The sequence below is a fragment of the Antechinus flavipes genome, chromosome 3 (genome assembly GCF_016432865.1).
Source record: "Antechinus flavipes isolate AdamAnt ecotype Samford, QLD, Australia chromosome 3, AdamAnt_v2, whole genome shotgun sequence".
Classification (NCBI taxonomy): domain Eukaryota; kingdom Metazoa; phylum Chordata; class Mammalia; order Dasyuromorphia; family Dasyuridae; genus Antechinus; species Antechinus flavipes.
In genome coordinates this window covers 604412687-604430138 of record NC_067400.1, presented here as the reverse complement: position 1 = coordinate 604430138, position 17452 = coordinate 604412687, and the positions used below count along the sequence as shown (strand labels likewise).

The 17452-nt window shown below is 41.3% G+C and overlaps 2 protein-coding genes across 3 annotated transcripts in view; one reads left to right on the top strand and one right to left on the bottom strand.

The window, feature by feature from the left end:
- Positions 1–14295, bottom strand: part of CEP104 (centrosomal protein 104) — a 52417-nt gene extending 38122 nt beyond the window's left edge. The window contains exon 1 of the mRNA XM_051990851.1: positions 14152–14295. The gene's annotated coding sequence lies outside the window, so the exon portion shown is untranslated. The remainder of the gene's footprint in view (positions 1–14151) is intronic.
- DFFB (DNA fragmentation factor subunit beta) overlaps positions 7405–17452 on the top strand; it is a 28673-nt gene continuing 18625 nt past the window's right edge. For both annotated transcript variants that reach the window (XM_051988723.1, XM_051988724.1), the window contains exons 1-2: positions 7405–8092; positions 10706–10832. In XM_051988723.1, coding sequence (XP_051844683.1) covers positions 7979–8092; positions 10706–10832 — 241 coding nt within the window. In that variant the 5' untranslated portion in view covers positions 7405–7978. The remainder of the gene's footprint in view (positions 8093–10705; positions 10833–17452) is intronic.

Sequence of the window (17452 nt, the reverse complement as noted above, 5' to 3'; positions counted from 1 at the left end):
TTTCAAATCCAGCCTCTAAAATACCTTAGTTTTGTGTTTTTGCTCATAACTTTATGGGCATTTAACATCTAAACTTCTTCATCGGTAAAATGGGGATAATATCTGTACTAACTTTTTCAGAGAGTTGTGGGCTCAAATAAAATTATGTAAGTCAAGCCCTGTTCAAATAACAAGCTATGTAAATAGCAGTTATTATTGTTGTTAGCTATGTGACCTTCACTTAGCCAAACTTCAGTTTTTTCTGTAAAACAGTATTATCACTGCCTGTTCTATCTACTTGACAGGCTGTTGTACGGCTCCAATAATAATGTTCAGTACTTTATAGATTGTAAAACACCATACAAGGGGGTAAGGTAATTATTATTTGGCACCAGGGATGTTTATTGAACTGCAGAAATACTAGTAAATAAAAATCAGAATGCTAACCATTTTTAAAGATCTAGCTGGATTATTCTGATTGCCATGGATGCTAATGATGCTGCTATGATATTCTACATGATGCGATCTTGCTGCTGTGATGTCTCCTTCTACCAACCCAGATCTCAACCTTCATAGCTGTTGTGAAACAAAATCTTTCCCTGGTGTCTGGCTTGCCTTCTATGTATTCACCACTGACTTTGGCTAGATTGGCCTTTAGACAAAGAGGGTGCTTTGCTCACAATCAAAACCTTTCCAGTCTGCCTGGACCTGCAAAAGCTAGTTCTCCATCGACACAGCCTTCAGGATTCAAAGTCCACACCATGCTGCCATACTGAAGCAATTAATGTAGCATGACTTTGGAGTATTCTTTTTTTTTTTTTTTCTTTTACTTTTTTCTTTATTTTTAGTTTCAAATCCTCTCCTTTCTTCCACCCTCCTCCTCTACCTATTAAGAAGGGAAGAAATATGATATCCATTACACATATAAAATATACATGTAACATGTTTCCACATTTGTTTTGAGTAAGGCAACTGTAACAGAAGCTAATAATAATGATGGTAAGCATGTTGTTGATAATGCTATAAAAATTTTTCTAAAAGTATGGTGAATATAGCCAGATAAACTATAACAACGAAAAGGAGCATTAAGGAAATCATCAATGGCTTGGTTTTAAAAAATGATCAGTACCATAAAATAAGGAAAGGCACTGTTGAAAAATATTAGCAATGACTAGAGATTTGAAGTCTTCCATTAAAACAAGACATAAGCATTTTTGAATCCAAGCCCCCTTTGGATGTTCAGCATTTCCTGGAAGTTACCAGTGCTCTAAGAAACTATGCCATCAAACTGTAAGATCGAGTAGGTTATCTCATCAAGATGGGAGAACAGGTGATGTGCTTGTCCTCTGGGGACCGGCTGGGGGCAGACCATGTGATTTTTTTTTTTTAAACTACAACATCTAACTGTCCTCCAATGTTGTATATGTACAATGGTGTGTGTATATGAGGTATATGTGGTGAATGGGTCTGCGCAGAGTATGTGTATCCTTGGTGGTGTAGGAGGGTATGTACATGAACACATGTAGCATGCATCTGTGCAGCATGTGTATGTGTGGTGTGTAGAGGTGTGTGGTGGGGTAATGGAGGAAGCCTTTGCAATGGGAAATAGAGGGGCAAACATATTGCTGAAACTGGATTTTTCAAAACTATTTGAGAGTTTTGAAGAAATGGAAAAATGCATCAAAACAAAAATCCCATGATAGTCCATGCTACAGTTGCTGAAGTGCTTTTTCTATTCTGACTCTCTCAAGTGTAGAAAAGATGGATTTATTCTTGTTTTGCCAACAAAGAAAGTGGGGGCTGAGAGAGGCTAAGAAAACTTTTCCTGGTTGCATGATAGGTGGTCAACTGGGGAGTCCAGACGTGCTTGCAGGCCTTTAGACTCCAGTCAATGGTTTTTCACTTCTCCCTTTATGTTTTTTTAAAAAACCTTTTGAGTCACACTTTTATTACAACTAATTATCTGACAGTATTTCCTTCCTGTGCTGGCACATCCAGCAATGGCCATGTCAGGTACCCAGGAGTTCTCTTTTTGTGAATCCCCCAAGCTCTGTTGGCATTGGTTGGGTAGTAATCACATCCACAATTAGAAAAAGTAAAGCTGCTTTTACAGGCCAGAAAAAAAAATACCATAAACATTCAGTAAGAATAAAAGCTTTGCTAAATAGTTATTAGAATGAACTTCCAGCCCATAGAGCCTGTTGAGTCCCATGCAACCATATGTCTGCCTTTTATATTACTTAGGGATGTTCCTAAGTAACAATGTCATAGTCTCCCTGGGTATTTCTATTAGACTTTTGCAATAGTAATAGTACCCAATGATAATAAGCAAACAAATTTTCCTTTTATGTAAAGTCTACTTTATGTACCTGATTTTATCTCTATTATTACAAATTACCTAGAAGATCTTATTTAGCAAAAAATAACACAAAACATGAATAAGAAAAAGAAAACCTATTTCCCCATTTTCTTTTCAAGAAAATTTAAATTTTGTACAAGGAAACATCAATACTTTAGTATCAAGCAATTTTATGGACTCAAAGGGATTGAAAAATCTATAGCTCAAATCTCCAAAGGCCACATAAGTATAACCTTACAAAGGTGAGATGAGAGGAACTGTTCTGTACAAAAATGAAAGGGCTAGTTAGGATCTGTAGCTGAAAACAGAATCTGTGACAACTTACATGCAATTCTGATTTAGTACAACAAAGTGTGCATTTGCCCAGAAGAAATTCAAGGATGCACGAAAAGAAAGATGAAAATCGATTCTCTATAGGATGAATGAATTTAGAGGCAGTGTTGTTCATGCAGATGATGGATTTGAGCATCTCCTGCTCTGTAGGTTTGTGACAAAAGTGCCTGCTGAAAACTTTTACTTTCAAATCACACTGTGAATTGTTCTAATCCTTCTGAGTAATTTTAAAGCTACTGAGGGCATCAAATGAGAAGCTGCCAATACAAGACCTGGCAGAAGGGGTTCCTGTTGGTAAGACTCTTCTGCCAAAGCAGGAACAAGTCCTTAAGTCACCCATACACTTTCCAGCTTGGGACCCATCTTGCTCCTCATTTCGCTTGCAAGCCTTGGAATGGCTTCTTAACCTGGTGTCTATGATATTGTTTTTAAGAAATATTTTGGTAACTGTATTTTGAGAGATTTGGTTCTTTGGAAACCTATGTATTTTTGGTAGTTAAACAACATGATTTCAAGGGGTTCAAAGACTTTCCCAGACTGCCAAAAATGCACAAAAATTGTTAAGAAGTCCTGCCTCGGCAGATGGTTTCCTGAGCTGTGTTGACCAAAGGAGATAATCCATTCCTTTGTAGCCAATCCCCATGAATCTCTGTACTGAGCTAGGCTAGTTCTAGGACAAGAAACACACTGTTCATTGAGGGCTCCCACTTGAAACCTTTCCAGATTACTGAGAACTGCCAGAGTTGAGCTTCAAGCATGCCATGAGACATCAGAGATCAGACAGCAGTGAAGTACACAGCACCAAAGATGTAGGAAAATGCTCTGCAAACCTTTGGTCCTCTAAAGACAAGACTGCGCATCTTCACTAACCTGAGACAAATAGATACTACTGGGATAGGGAAACAGTATCCAGTTCTCTCTTAAATTCTCCTTATTCAAAGAGTGGGAATTTCTAGCAACCCTGAACCCTTAGGAAAGAAACCAGGAGAAACAGTTCTCCAACTCCTACGTCAATAACCAAGCACTTTCTTCATAACTATCCTATGAAGCAGGTACTACAGATACCACAGTCCATTTTATAGGTCAAGAAATTAAGGCTCTGACAAATTCAAAAACCTTAGGATCAAAAACTTAAAATTGGAAAGGACCTTAGAGAAAAAACATTAATCTAACACCTTTATTTTACAGATAAGGTATAGAATTAAATAACTTGCCCAGGATCACGCAACCAATAATTGCCTGAAGCAAGATTGAACCCAATTCTTTTGGGACTTCCATGCCCAGGGCATGTACCCAATATACCAGCACAGCTGATAAATATTTGGGGTGGGATGTGGCTCCTGATTCCAAGTCTGGTGCCTTTCCCACTTTCCCAAAGTGCCTTTCAATCACCCTTGGTTTCTCAGTAGGAGACCTTAGTGCAAGAGCTGTATACAACAGCCTACATTTGTAAACACTTAGAAGTGTACAAAGTATAAGAGGGTACAATCATTTTAAATCCCATTTTACAGATAAAGTAACTGAACTTCTAGGAGAGGAAGCCTTATTCACATAGTACCTAGTGAGTGAGTTAAATGGCAGAGACTTGGGTCTGGACTTCCCATCTCCTAATTTTGCAGCTCATATTCCTCCCCTACTATGATGAAGTATCTATCTAGACCTCACTTGACCCCAGTGGAGCTTTCTTGACAGAGATATATTGGAGTGATTTGCTGTTTCCTTCTCCAGTTCATTTTACAGATGAGGAAACTGAGGCAAAGAGAGTGAACCAGGGTGCATTCTGTTTTATCAACTCCTCAGAGGCTCAATTATCTGTGAGAGGATTGGGGGAAGTGCTGGACACTATTAGACCTGAGTTCAGTAATCTGAGGTTGGAGTAGATGGCCTCTGAGATTCCTTCTAGCTCCAGACCTCTAAACCATGTATGAGTCATAGAGTCATAGAGACATCAGGGCAGGGGGGTCCAGGAAGACATTCTCTGGACCAATCTTTTCATTGTGCAGCTGAGGAAAAGGAGTTTCTGGGAAGGGAAGTGACCTGGGGAAGGTCACTGTGAGTTGGAAGGTGAATGTGGCCTCATACTCTGGTTCCCCCCTCCCCCATACTCTCTTTTGCTATCCCACAAGGCCACTAAAGGTGTCAAATGACTGAGATGAAACAGGAGCAGAGGATTTTAGTGCTGGGGGACCTTGGAGATAATCTGGTTCAGGTCTTTCATTTTACCCAGAATGAACAGGTCCAGAGAAGTCTCTAACACTAACTCGCAGCAGAAATGCCATCAGGATAGAGGGCCCCGGACTCCGGGGAGAGGAATCTTTTTCTCCAAAATGATTCTGGGAATTGGCATTGGAGACTACTTGGAAGCCTTAGCTCCCAGAAGGTTGGAGCTGGAAGGGCCCAGGCACAACAAATTCAAACCACTTGGAGAAACTGGCTCTAGGGAAAGGAGGGCTTCATTGTTCAATGGGCCCACCAGTAAGCCCCAGGAGAGCAGCCAATCCCAGCTAGGTCATGTACTGTCTATGTCACTCTGGTCAACATGTTTCTCCTATCTGGCGTTGATTTTCCTAATTTGTTAAATGAGAGGGCTGGCCTAGATCACAGATTTAGACCTGGAAGGGACTTAGAAGTCCAATCTCCTTATCAGATAGATGACATCAAGGCTGAGAGAGGTGATGTCATCTGCCTGAGATCACCTAAGTAATAAGGAAAAGAGGCAGGGTTTAAAGTAGGCCCTGTAACTGCAGAGCCAGTACTCTTTTTATCAGCTCCCCCTAGAGTCAGGAAGTCCCGAGTTCAAATCCAATCTGGCTGTGTGACTGAGCAATTTAATCTTTGGATGCCCGCTTCTTCAACTGTAAAGAGAGAATTAACACCCTTCAAGGGTTGTTGCCAAGATCAAATAGGCTAATTAATTGCAAAGTGCTCAGTACTTATTTAATAAATGCTTGTTCCATGTATAACCTGTATCTGATTGCTTACTGTCTCAGGGAGGAAGGATGGGGAGGAGGAGGAGAGAAGAGAAAGAGAGAGAATTTGGAACTGAAAACTTAAAAAAATTTTTTTACATACACACATACATATTATATATAAGAAAAAAAGATAATAAATGCTCGTTGCCTTTCCCCTTCCCTTAGCTCAGTCTCTAAGTTGTATAGACATGTTATTCTGGCCTAGTCAACTCTACCTCAATAGACCTGTTTTTCTATATGTAACAGGAGATGATGGCCAGAATCACACCAAGGGCTCTGGATACAAATTCCCGGTCACTTTACAATAGTTCCTCTCCTTTTCTTGAGCCTCAGTTTTGAGAGCGTGGGAATCACTCCTGAGTGACTAGTCCAAATCTCTGATATATCACTGACTTCCTTGTTTCACCTTAAAAAAATTTCTGTAAAAGAGTTTTCCCCCCTCACTCCCCTCAACATCTCATTTTTCTCCTCTGTAAAAGATTCAGATAAAAGTAGTTAATCTATAATTCTATATTATCCCACTCTATTATTTATACTGCTTTAACTATTGACTGCTTAATAGTCTATGTGTGGTGCTAGCTCAGGGCTAGCACTGAGCAAGGATAAGAAAAGATGCCCTGTAAGGACCATCTCACCTCCATTAATCTAGGGTTCCTGAGCATTTCCTGAGCATCCTCAGCCCACTCTACTCTCCTAGGTTGTGGTAGATATACACAGGCATTGGGTGGGGCTACTTCTACCTCTGACAATCTCCAGCCCTAAACTGTTGCCAGGCCAAGACCCTTTTGCCCACACCATCCCATTGCTTAACTTCAGCCACATCCCAGTATTGGAGGATGACAGGCAGAGCAAGGATGGTCCTAGATCATCTCTACAATCCCTTCCACTTATGACCATCTCTGATTTTTGGTGACTGGTCTCTCATTCTATCAGTTCACTTCACCCTAGATAGTCCGGTCCTCAGGGAAAGAAAGGCCACAGGACTGAGGAGGCAAGCAGTTAGAAATGGCCCTTAAAATGCCTTCCAGCTCCGAAAAACCTATGATTCCACACAACTCCCAGCTCAGGGCTCATTCCACCAACCCACTACACACTGATTAACTATGGCCATGTTCTCATCGAGGGACTGATTAACCAGGGTGGGGGGTTGGGCAGCCACGACTGGGGTGGGGCTCCCAAGGCCTTAAGGTCTGTTCCAGCTCCCACAACCAGGGTTTCTGAATGCCTCCCGTGCCAGGGCTCCATCCTCTCCTTTGGCCTTCTCATATTTCACCCCAAATCGAGGTCCCTGGGAAGGGGCAGGATCGGCTCGACGCAGGAAGATCTGGAATAGCGCTCCAGATGCTCTTGGGGTCCCCACCAGCTCTGAGAACCCAGGACTCCCATCCCCCACCCCAGCGGGTGATAGGGGAGAGGGAAGGATAGGCAGGGCTAGAATAGGGCTCCAAATGCTTCTGGAAGTTCCCACCAGCTCTGATAACCCATGATTTCCCATCCCCTATTCCACCCCATCAGGTAATGGAGGGGGAAAGCAGGCAGGGCTGGAATAGGGCTCCAGATGCTTTGGGGGTCCCCCATCTCAGACAACCCATGCTTCCCATTTCTCCCCTCTCCCCGCTGGGGCCCCCGCAGGGGATGGAGTGGGGGGCAGAGCGGGACCTCCTCGGGCCGGGCCCCGGGCTGAGGCGGGGGGGGGGCCCGGCGTGAGGAGACCTCTTGGGGAGGGGCTAGCTTTTAACGTCTCTCCCCCAACCACCTACTCAGCAGCAGCAGCCGCGGCCGCCGCTCCCGTCCGCTAGGCGCAGGCACAGGCCCCGCCGCCGTCTCCTCCGCCGCCCCCGGCGGCCCGGCACCGGTACCTCGCAGCGGCAGCCGCCGCCACCTCCGCCCATCGCCTGGGCCAGCACCGCGGCTCTCATGACAACCGAGCCCGGGCCAGGAGGGCGGGGGACCCGGTGCGCATGCGCCTATCCGCTCGCCTTCCTCGCCCTTCTCCCCTCCCCGACCTCTCCAGTCGTGCACCTGCGCAAAGGGGACGAAACTCTACGGCGCCTTCTGGGAAGTGTAGTTTTCCTTCCCCCCGCTCCCTCCAGGCAGTCCCGTTGTGCACCTGCGCGGAGGGGAGAGGGGAAAAGACGAAGTCCCAAAGTCGTCTGGGTAATGTAGTTTCTCCCCCTCAGGGAGAGGTGACTTGCTTTTAGTTGTTTTGTTCCGTGGCGGCGCGAGTCCTGGTCCCAGCGGGCCGACTGGCTGGATAGCTCAGCTGGGTTCCGACGGCTCGGCTGAGCAATCCTCGGGCTCGGCTCTGGGAAAAGTGTTTCTTCAGAGGTCTACAATGTCCAAGAGGCCCCGGACTTTCAAGCTGCGGACGCTGCACAGCCAGGACAAATACGGGGTGGCGGGAAAGAACTGCCGGGAAGTGTTGCAGAAAGGATGTCAGAAATTCCAGGTCCTCCAACTGCGTCCCCTCTTTCTCCTTCCTCCCGCCCCCTCCGTCCTCGAGGGCACCCCCTTCTTTGCTTCCGCGGCCGATCTCGCTGCACCAGCCTCTGACCCCCCCACTGCCCCCCGACGGGGCGGTCCTGGGCTCGGGAGGAGGCGGGAGCTGCATCTCGCAGGCAGATGGGAGCCACAGCTGCCATTCCCGGGCCGGGGGGTAGGGTGGGAGGAAGGAGGGGAGGGAAGGGGAGGGGAGGGAGAGGAGGAGAAGCGGCTCTTGGCCCGCTCATTCTCCGAGCTTCGGTGCTCTGTTTCTCACCCCGGAAGATCACGATCGGGCCGGCTCTGGAACAGCCCAGGCCCGCTGCAGACTTCCTTGGGGTCCCCTTCTTTGGCAGGATCCGAGAGGGACAGATCTTGTTCCCTTGTGCAGAAGACAGGGCATGCCCATCCCGGCGGGGTCGCAGATGACACTACACCTCTCTTCCTGCCTGCTTAGACTTTACCTAGGCTGGCTAACCCAGTCACTCGAGGCTGGACTCCAGTGAAATCATTTAGCATTGCCTGAACCATGCCTTAGAACTAAGGTGCAAGACTTAAATTGAAATCCTGCCTCAAACACTATCTGTGTGATCCTGGGCGAGTAACTAGAACTCTTCCCCGATTTCCTCCTTTGTAAAATGGAGATAATAGCACCTACCTCTGAGTGAGCTGTCATGAGGCTCACACGAGTATGTAAAGGGCTTGGCAGCCATAATAAAGTGCCCTAGGTAAATATATACTTTTTATGCTATTATCCTCTTCCTTTAGGGTCTCTTCCCGCTTTAGATCCTTGTTCTCCCTTGAGTTTTAAAACGGCTAGGTTTGCAAAGTGCTTAGCCTATGTCATCATTTCCTTCGATTCTCACAACCACCTATCTTAAGTAGCCAGGAAACGGAAGCAGAGATATTGGGGTGAAATACTAGAGATAGGATTTGAATTAAGGCTGCCCCGCCTTCATCAGCATTCTTCCATGCAACCACCACCCTGGGAGGTCGATGAAATTCGGAACAGCTAAAAGTTGTTTATATAACTCTTTCAGGTTTGTAAAATGAATCACACAGGTTATTTAATGCTCCCAACAAACCTGTGTGTTAGATGTTTTTATCACTCACATTTTACAGAAGAGGAAACCGAGGCACAAAAAGATCAAATGATTTATCCGGGATAACTTGGCTAATAAGTGCTTGAGGCGGGATTTGAATTTTGGCTTTCACAACTCCAAGCCTAGCTTCAGCAGTGGATAGTGAAGGATTCCTTTCTCTCCCTTGATTAGAGGGTTGTAGCATATTCAGGCAGAAACTGGACCACAAAAGTATACATAAGGATCCAGAAGGGAAGCATATTGACATAGAACATCATATATTAACATTTATTGTTTTTAAGTCCTTTCTCAACTGTGACCCCATTTGGTTTTGTTAGCTTCTTCAGCTCATTTTACAAGTAAGGAAACTGAGGCAAACTGTTAAGTGACTTGACTAAGGACACACAGCTATGAAGTATCTAGGGTCATATTTGAATCAGAGGACTTTCTGACTCCAGGCTTGGTGCTATAGCCATTTCACCTTCTAGCTGCCTGCCTATTAACTTTGTGTTCTATTGCATTTTTTTTAACTTTAATAAATGATTCCCAATTACATTTTAATTTGATTCAAGTTTCCCCCATTAGATCTCCTCTTTGACACCTCTGATCTAATTTAATCCTTTCCCATTTTACAAGGAGGGAACTTAGTTCAATTCAGTAAATATTAAATGCTTATAGTAGGCCCTGGAGCCTCAAAAGCCAATATTAAACATTTCCTGCCCCTCAGAGAGCTAAGGTTCTCTTGGGAGAGGGGATCGATATATACACAGATAAGAAAAAACAAAATATATGCAAATTGAATACAAAATATTTTGAGCACCCACTCACAACTGAGGGAATGAGGAAAGGCCTTTTGTAGGGGATAGTTCAGCCTTGAAGGGAGTTGGAGAGTCCAAGAGACAGATGAGAAGTGGAGAACATTTCAGACATAAGGTCTGCTCAGAAAGTTTAAATCGCTCTGTTCTTTAGAACAGAGTGTGTATGTGTGTGTGTGAGAGAGAGAGAGAGAGAAAGAGAGAGAAGGAGGGAGGGAGAGAGAAGAGAGACAGAGAAAGAAAGGGAGGGAAGGAAGGAGGGAGGGGGGGAGAAAGAGAGAGAGAGAGAGATACACTTTGGGTAAAGAATTTCACTTTCCTCATATGAGGGGGCTGGACTAATTGATCTTTAAATCCTTGCCTGCTCTAGCTCTGGGAGTCTATGTTCTATCTAGCCACTATGGCAGATGAAATTCTATAAGTATCACTTGGTAGCTATATGACCTTGAACCTCAGTTAGCTCATCTGTGAAATTGTCAAAGCTGATCGAATTGCCTCCTTCTGAATATTTTGTTTTAAAGCATTTTACTTTCCTATGCTTGTTTCTATGTGATCATTTAAATAGAAACTTTGATTCTCCCTTCCCCTGTTTTCCCTGTTGTTTTTGGATAGGTTCATATACTAGGAAACTAATAAAACTATTTCTATTTTTCTTGCATTTCTCTTTTCTTGCTCCACCAACAGCTTTCAATTTCTGGCTGCCGCCTGTGTTTGTATGAAGATGGCACTGAACTCACAGAAGACTACTTTCAGCATCTCCCTGATAACACTGAACTCATGCTTCTGACCCCTGGGCAGACCTGGCAGGGCTGTAAGTAATATCCAGTAAAGACTCCTGTATATATAATACACACACATATATATATACATATATGATATATGGATTATGTATATGTATATGTGTATGTATATATGCATATATATATATAAGATATATGGATTATGTATGTGTATGTATATATATACATATGTGTATATATATATAATAGATAAGACTTGGGGCATTCATTCATTCAGTGGAGACTTCCAGGTTGCAGTCAGATGTGAGAGGAAGTCACTTTCAGGCAAGAGTAGCTATATGTTACTCTTAGTAATCTTGTATCAGAGCAGGTCCTAATATATAACCAGGGGAAACTTTTTGGCACTTCTTTTACTTTAAGAATCTTCAAAGAGAAGTGTATTGGAGACTTTGTTGCACTCATTTTGCATTCCATGCTGGAACTTGGATGTAATGCTCATCTTTATTCAGCATTGCCTTATTTTGGTGCCTTTATAAATCTCATGGATCCAAAGAACAGTGCTTGGTACATAATAGGTGATAAATGCCATCTTCCTTCCTTCCTTTCTATCCTTTCCGTGTCCTACGGCTCTGGAATTTGGCTATAATACTCCTGGGACTTTTCATTTTGGGATCTCATTCAGGAAATGATCCATTGTTCTTCCACTATCAATTTGGTTATAAAATAATAGGGCAGTTTTCCTTGATATTTTCTTGAAAGAAGATGCATATGCTCTTTTTTTTGATCATGGCTTTCAGGAAGTCCAATAATTTTTAAAATATCTCTCTTGAATCTGTTTTCCAGGGTAGTTGTTTTTCCAATGATATATTTCACATCATCTTCTATTTTCTGATTCTTTTGGATTTGTTTTATTGTTTCTTGTTGTTTCGTAGTCATTAACTTCCACTTGAGCAATTCTAATTTTTAAGGAAATTTTTAAGGAATTATTTTCTTCAGTGAACTTTTGCATCTCCAATTCTGTTTTTTAAGGAGTACTTTTCTTCAGTTTTTGTACCTCATTTTCCATTTCTTTCCTTCCTTACCTTCCTTCCTTCCTTCAATCTATCTCTCTAAATTCCAACAAAATATATTAGAAAACTAAGTTATCTATGTGTTTATGGGCAGCTAGGAGTGCTAGCCTAGAGTGAAGAAGACCTGAGTTAAAATCCAACCTCAGACACTTAATAGTCGTGTGTCCCTGGGCAAGTCACTTTACATTGTTTGTCTCACTTTCCTCATTTGTAAAAATGAGCTGGGGAAGGAAATGGCAGCTCATGCTAGTAGCTTTGCTAAAAACAACAACAATAACAACAACAACAAAAACAAAACCCTAAGCCCATTTGGAGTCACAAAGAGTTAGAAATGATGGGACAACAAAATCTTTCTTTCCATGCATCCATCCATCCATCTATGTATCTCTTTATAGATGACTAAAATAGCCATCTGTTAGAATAATAATTAAGAGGCAGCTAGTTGGTGTAGTGGATAGAGTACCAGCCCTGAAGTCAGGCCGACCGGAGTTCAAATCTAGTCTCAGACACTTAACACTTCCTGACTGTGTAACCCTGAGCAAGTCACTTAATCCCAATTGCTTCAGCAAAAAAAAAAAGAATAATAACTAAAGTAATGGATTTAGAATGGGGCTCTATCTTTTCTGTCTGCCTACCTAGCAATCCATTTATTCATTCATCGAAATATTTATCTATTCATCCATGTACCATTACCTTATCTGTTCATTTATTCATTATCATCTATCCATTTATCTATCTACTCATTTTTTACTTATTTATTCACTCATCTATCCATCCATTTAACTATTTGTGTTCACTTATTATCGATATGTCCATCCATTCATTTATCTATTTATCTGTTCATCTATCATCTATCCATCCCTCACCTATCTATCCATTTATCCATTTCAGCTATCTATCTATTTATGAATCTATCATTTATCCAGTATATCTATCTATCTATTTATCTATCATTTATCCAGTTCTTCTATCTATTTACCCATCATCTATCTTTTATTCAGTTCATCTATGTATCTATCATGGCAGGTAGGCAATAATCATAATCCCATACCAACGGCGACTGGTATAGTGATAGATCACTGAACCTGGAAGGAGAAGAGATTTGCTTTTGAATCTTATTTCTAGCACCTTCAGTGTGATCCTGAGCAACGTACTTAACCTATAACACCACCTGCCTTTGGTCTGTTGTTATTCAGTCATTTCTTTGTGATGTCTTTTTTTTTTTTTTTTTTTTAGGTTTTCTTGGCAAAGATACTGATTAGAATGGTTTCCTTCTCCATCTCATTTTTTTTAACAGAGAAGGAAACTGAGGCAAACAAAATTAAGTGGATTTGCCCAGGATCACACAGCTAGCTAATGTCTGAGGCTGGATTTGAACTCATGAAGACATGGATCTTCCTGATTCCAAGCCCAGTAGGTTGTAAATGAAATAATGGATATATGTTTCATAAATCCTAAATCATTATAATTGAGGGAGCTGGGTATAATGGAGAGAATGCAAGATACATTGTCCGAGGAACTGGATTTGTATACTAGCCCTTCTACTTTCTGTGGCTTGGGAAAAATCACTTCATTCACCTGTATTGTCTGTTTCTTCATCCATAAAATGAGGGAGTTGAACTAAATGACCTTCAGGTCCTTTTTAGGTCTAAATGGATAGCTCTATGAATTGTTGGTTATTATCCCTATTGAAAGGCTAGTGTGCTTTTCTGCTTCCTCTTTGATCACTGTTAATGAGTACTTTCCTTTGGAAAAAAAATGCCATTTTTCTTCGCTTGAATTTCAATTGTGTGGCCCTTTGCACAAAAGAGAATTATGTTTAAAGAGGCTTTTACTGATGTAGCCTCAAAATAATTGGATCATGGAACTAGAGCTAGAAGTAGAAGGGACCTTAGGGGTCATCTCATCTAATCCTATCATTTTAGAAGTGAGAACACTGAGATTTACAGATTACACAGTAAATGGCAGAACCAGAATTTCATCCCAGGAAAGGGTGCTACGTTATGGAGTTGAAGGACCTGAATTCACATATTGATTCTCACTCTTAATTACCCATGTGACCCATTTTCCAGCCTCACTTTGTTTTTCTATAAAATAAAATAGTTGGACCAATGGTCTGAGGTCCCTTATGGTTCTAAGTCAATGATATCAAATCTTGTGAATTCAAACCCAGCACTGGGTCCTGTGGACCATACACCTTTTTCTTGCTCAGAAAAAGAGCTGTTTGCTCCATGAGGCATGGGAGGACTTCTTTACTAGAAGAAGAGGAAGAGGAGAGGGAAGAGGAGAGGGCAAGTCAAGAAAGGGAGCTATAAAGTACCTTATAGGTGTCTGCATCTCATGGGAGGCATTGTTTGTTAAGTGCCTTAGGGTCAGCCAGCGTGAGGGACAAGTGTCATAGGGGAAGCCAGCTTGAGGGGCAGGATGGGATCCCCACTTCTGGGCTTCTGCTTGTTCTTCTAGAGCAGGCTGCCAGACAATAGAATGACTGTGATGTCACACTGAGGGCAGCCAAGGGCAGGGACGCTGGTCTGGCCCCCTCCAGCTTTGACATAGCTGTAAGATGTCAGGAGCTACAGTGGTATCTGTCTCCGGTAGGCCCCTTTGTTTTCTTCTTTGTGATTCTTTGGCAGAGTTGTTGTTGTCCTTAAAAATCATTAAGTGCTAAATTAAAAAAAATAATTAAAAAGGGGATGAGACAGTATATTAAATATGACATATCTGTCTGTCTCACATATCTATAAATATACATATATATAAATGTACATATATATGAAAATGTATATTAAGACTCTCAAGGAAAGGCAGAATGGTTTGGGTTTATTTGTGCCCAGCAAGGGAAGGTCAATGGCTCTTTTTAGGTGGGTTAGAATGAATGATGCTCTCTCTATCCATAATATCCTTCCACTAATTTAAGAAATACCACATCCAAATACAGATTTTATACTTATGTATTTATTGCATTATTTACCATGAAAGAATGGATAAAAGATCACTAAAAGTAGTACAAAATAAAAATATATTTTCATGCTGTATTTAGGTTAAATGCATATTTTAAATAAAAATGAGGGATACTGAGGCAAAAAAAAAGAATGAATGATGCTTTTATTGAATAATAATCATAACTAGCCTTTACATAACACCTATTATGTGCCAGGTATTATGTAAAAAACATATCCTGGGAGTTAGGTACACTTAAAATCCCCCTTTTACTGTTAAAGAAACTGAGGAAAACAGAGGTTAAATGATTTATTCAAGTTCGTACAACTAGATTTCGTACAACTAGATTTGAACTTGAACTTTCTTGATTCAAGACCCAGCACTCTATGCATTATGGTGCCCCCTAAGTGCCTCAAAGGATCCCAGGTCTTTTCTCAAAGCATCTTTGATCTCATTTCATTTAACCCACACAAGGACCGTGTATTGTAGACAGGACAGAAATTATTATCCTCCTGTAAGAGATAAAGAGACTTTAAAGGTAGAGACTCTCATTTTTGTTCTCATATCCCTAGCTCCTATCAAAGTATGCTGATCTATAATAGGCACTTAATAAAATGCTCATTTGATTTATCAATATATCCAAAGTTACAGAGATTCAGAGTCAGGACCACATTCAGGCCTTTAGAGCTAGCAAGCACCTTCAGAACCATCTAATCTAGGACTTGGAAGTCTTTGGCAGCTTGACGAAACCTATAATATATATATATTTTTTTAAATAACTTTTTATTGACAGAACCCATGCCAGGGTAATTTTTTTTACAGCATTATCCCTTGCATTCACTTCTGTTCTGATTTTTCTCCTCCCTCCCTCCACCCCCTCCCCAGATGGCAAACAGTCCTTTACATGTTAAATAGGTTACAGTATATCCTAGATACAATATATGTGTGTAGAACCGAACAGTTTTCTTGTTGCACAGGGAGAATTGGATTCTTAAGGTATAAATAACCCGGAAAGAAAAACAAAAATGCAAGCAGTTTATATTCATTTCCCAGTGTTCTTTCTTTGGGTGTAGCTGCTTCTGTCCATCCTTGATCAATTGAAACTGAATTAGCTCTCTTTATCGAAGAGATCCAGTTCCATCAAAATACATCCTCATACAATATCATTGTTGAGGTATAATGATCTCCTGGTTCTGCTCATTTCATGCAGCATCATTTCATATAAATCTCGCCAGTCCTCTCTGTATTCATCCTGCTGGTCATTCCTTACAGAACAATAATATTCCATAACGTTCATATACCACAATTTACTCAACCATTCTCCAATTGATGGGTAGTCACTCATTTTCCAGCTTCTAGTCACTACAAAGAGAGCTGCCACAAACATTTTGGCACATACAGGTCCCTTTCCCTTCTTTAGTATCTCTTTGGGGTATAAGCCCCATAGAAACACTGCTGCATCAAAGAGTATGCACAGTTTGATAACTTTTTGAGCATAGTTCCAAATTGCTCTCCAGAATGGTTGGATGTGTTTTCACAATTCCACCAAAAATGGATCAGTGTCCCTGTTTTCCCACATCCCCTCCAACATTCGCATTATCTTTTCCTGTCATTCTAGCCAATCTGACAGGTGTGTAGTGGTATCTCAGAGTTGTTTAATTTGCATTTCTCTGATTAATAATGATTTGGAACATATTTTCATATGGCTAGAAATAGTTTCAATTTCTTCGTCTGAGAATTGTCTATTCATATCCTTTGACCATTTATCGTCAATTAAACAATCTTAATAATTATTTTACACCCTTATTTTCAACTGAAAATAACTATCCATGATGCAAGAACAGAAAATCTGTTCTATTATATAAAGCAAAAATTCGAATTTTCATATGCTTCCCTGATTCCTTCAATATTTCTTTCTCTACTTAGTCCCTTCCCCACTTTCTATGACTCCTAACTCATTCTTCATTTTTCTCCTCACTTTAAAAATTAGATGAAGGGAAATAGTTCCAATTTTAAATATTCTTGAAGCATTTTCCCTTCTTTAGTTCCATTTCTAATACATTTCTTCATTAATAGGTACTTGATCTACAGTGATAACCTTCTCAAACCTCATTTCACTTCTGTGGGCCTCAGTTTCCTAATTTGTAAATAAATGTCCCTTTCAATATTAAATCTATGATTTTATTTACTCTCTCCCCTTCCATTCCATCAATAGCAGGAATTTGCTTCGTATTTTCTTCTAATCTCAGATGAATATTTCTTACGTATAGAAGTGATCATATCATCTCTTTTCAATCACTCATTATTTTCATTGGCTCACTATTGCTTAACCAATAAAGTTCCCTTTCCTTAACCTAACATCCAAGATCTAACAGTCTAGGATCATTCTGCCTTCTCAACTTTGCCTCATACTGCTCTCACCTCTTAATGTTTCTGAGAGCAGGGACTGTTTTTCTTTGTATCCTCTCATACCTGGCATATTACCTGGCACATGTTACAGTCACTTAAATACTTGTTAATTTCCTGACTGTCTGATGCAGCATCTGGCACAGAGCAGTCACTTAACTAAATGCTTGCTGAATCATATTAAAACAGGAGAGATTTTAGGGCAGCTAGGTGGTACAGTGGTTAGAGCACCAGCCCCGAAGTCAGGAGGACCTGAGTTCAAAATTTGGCCTCAG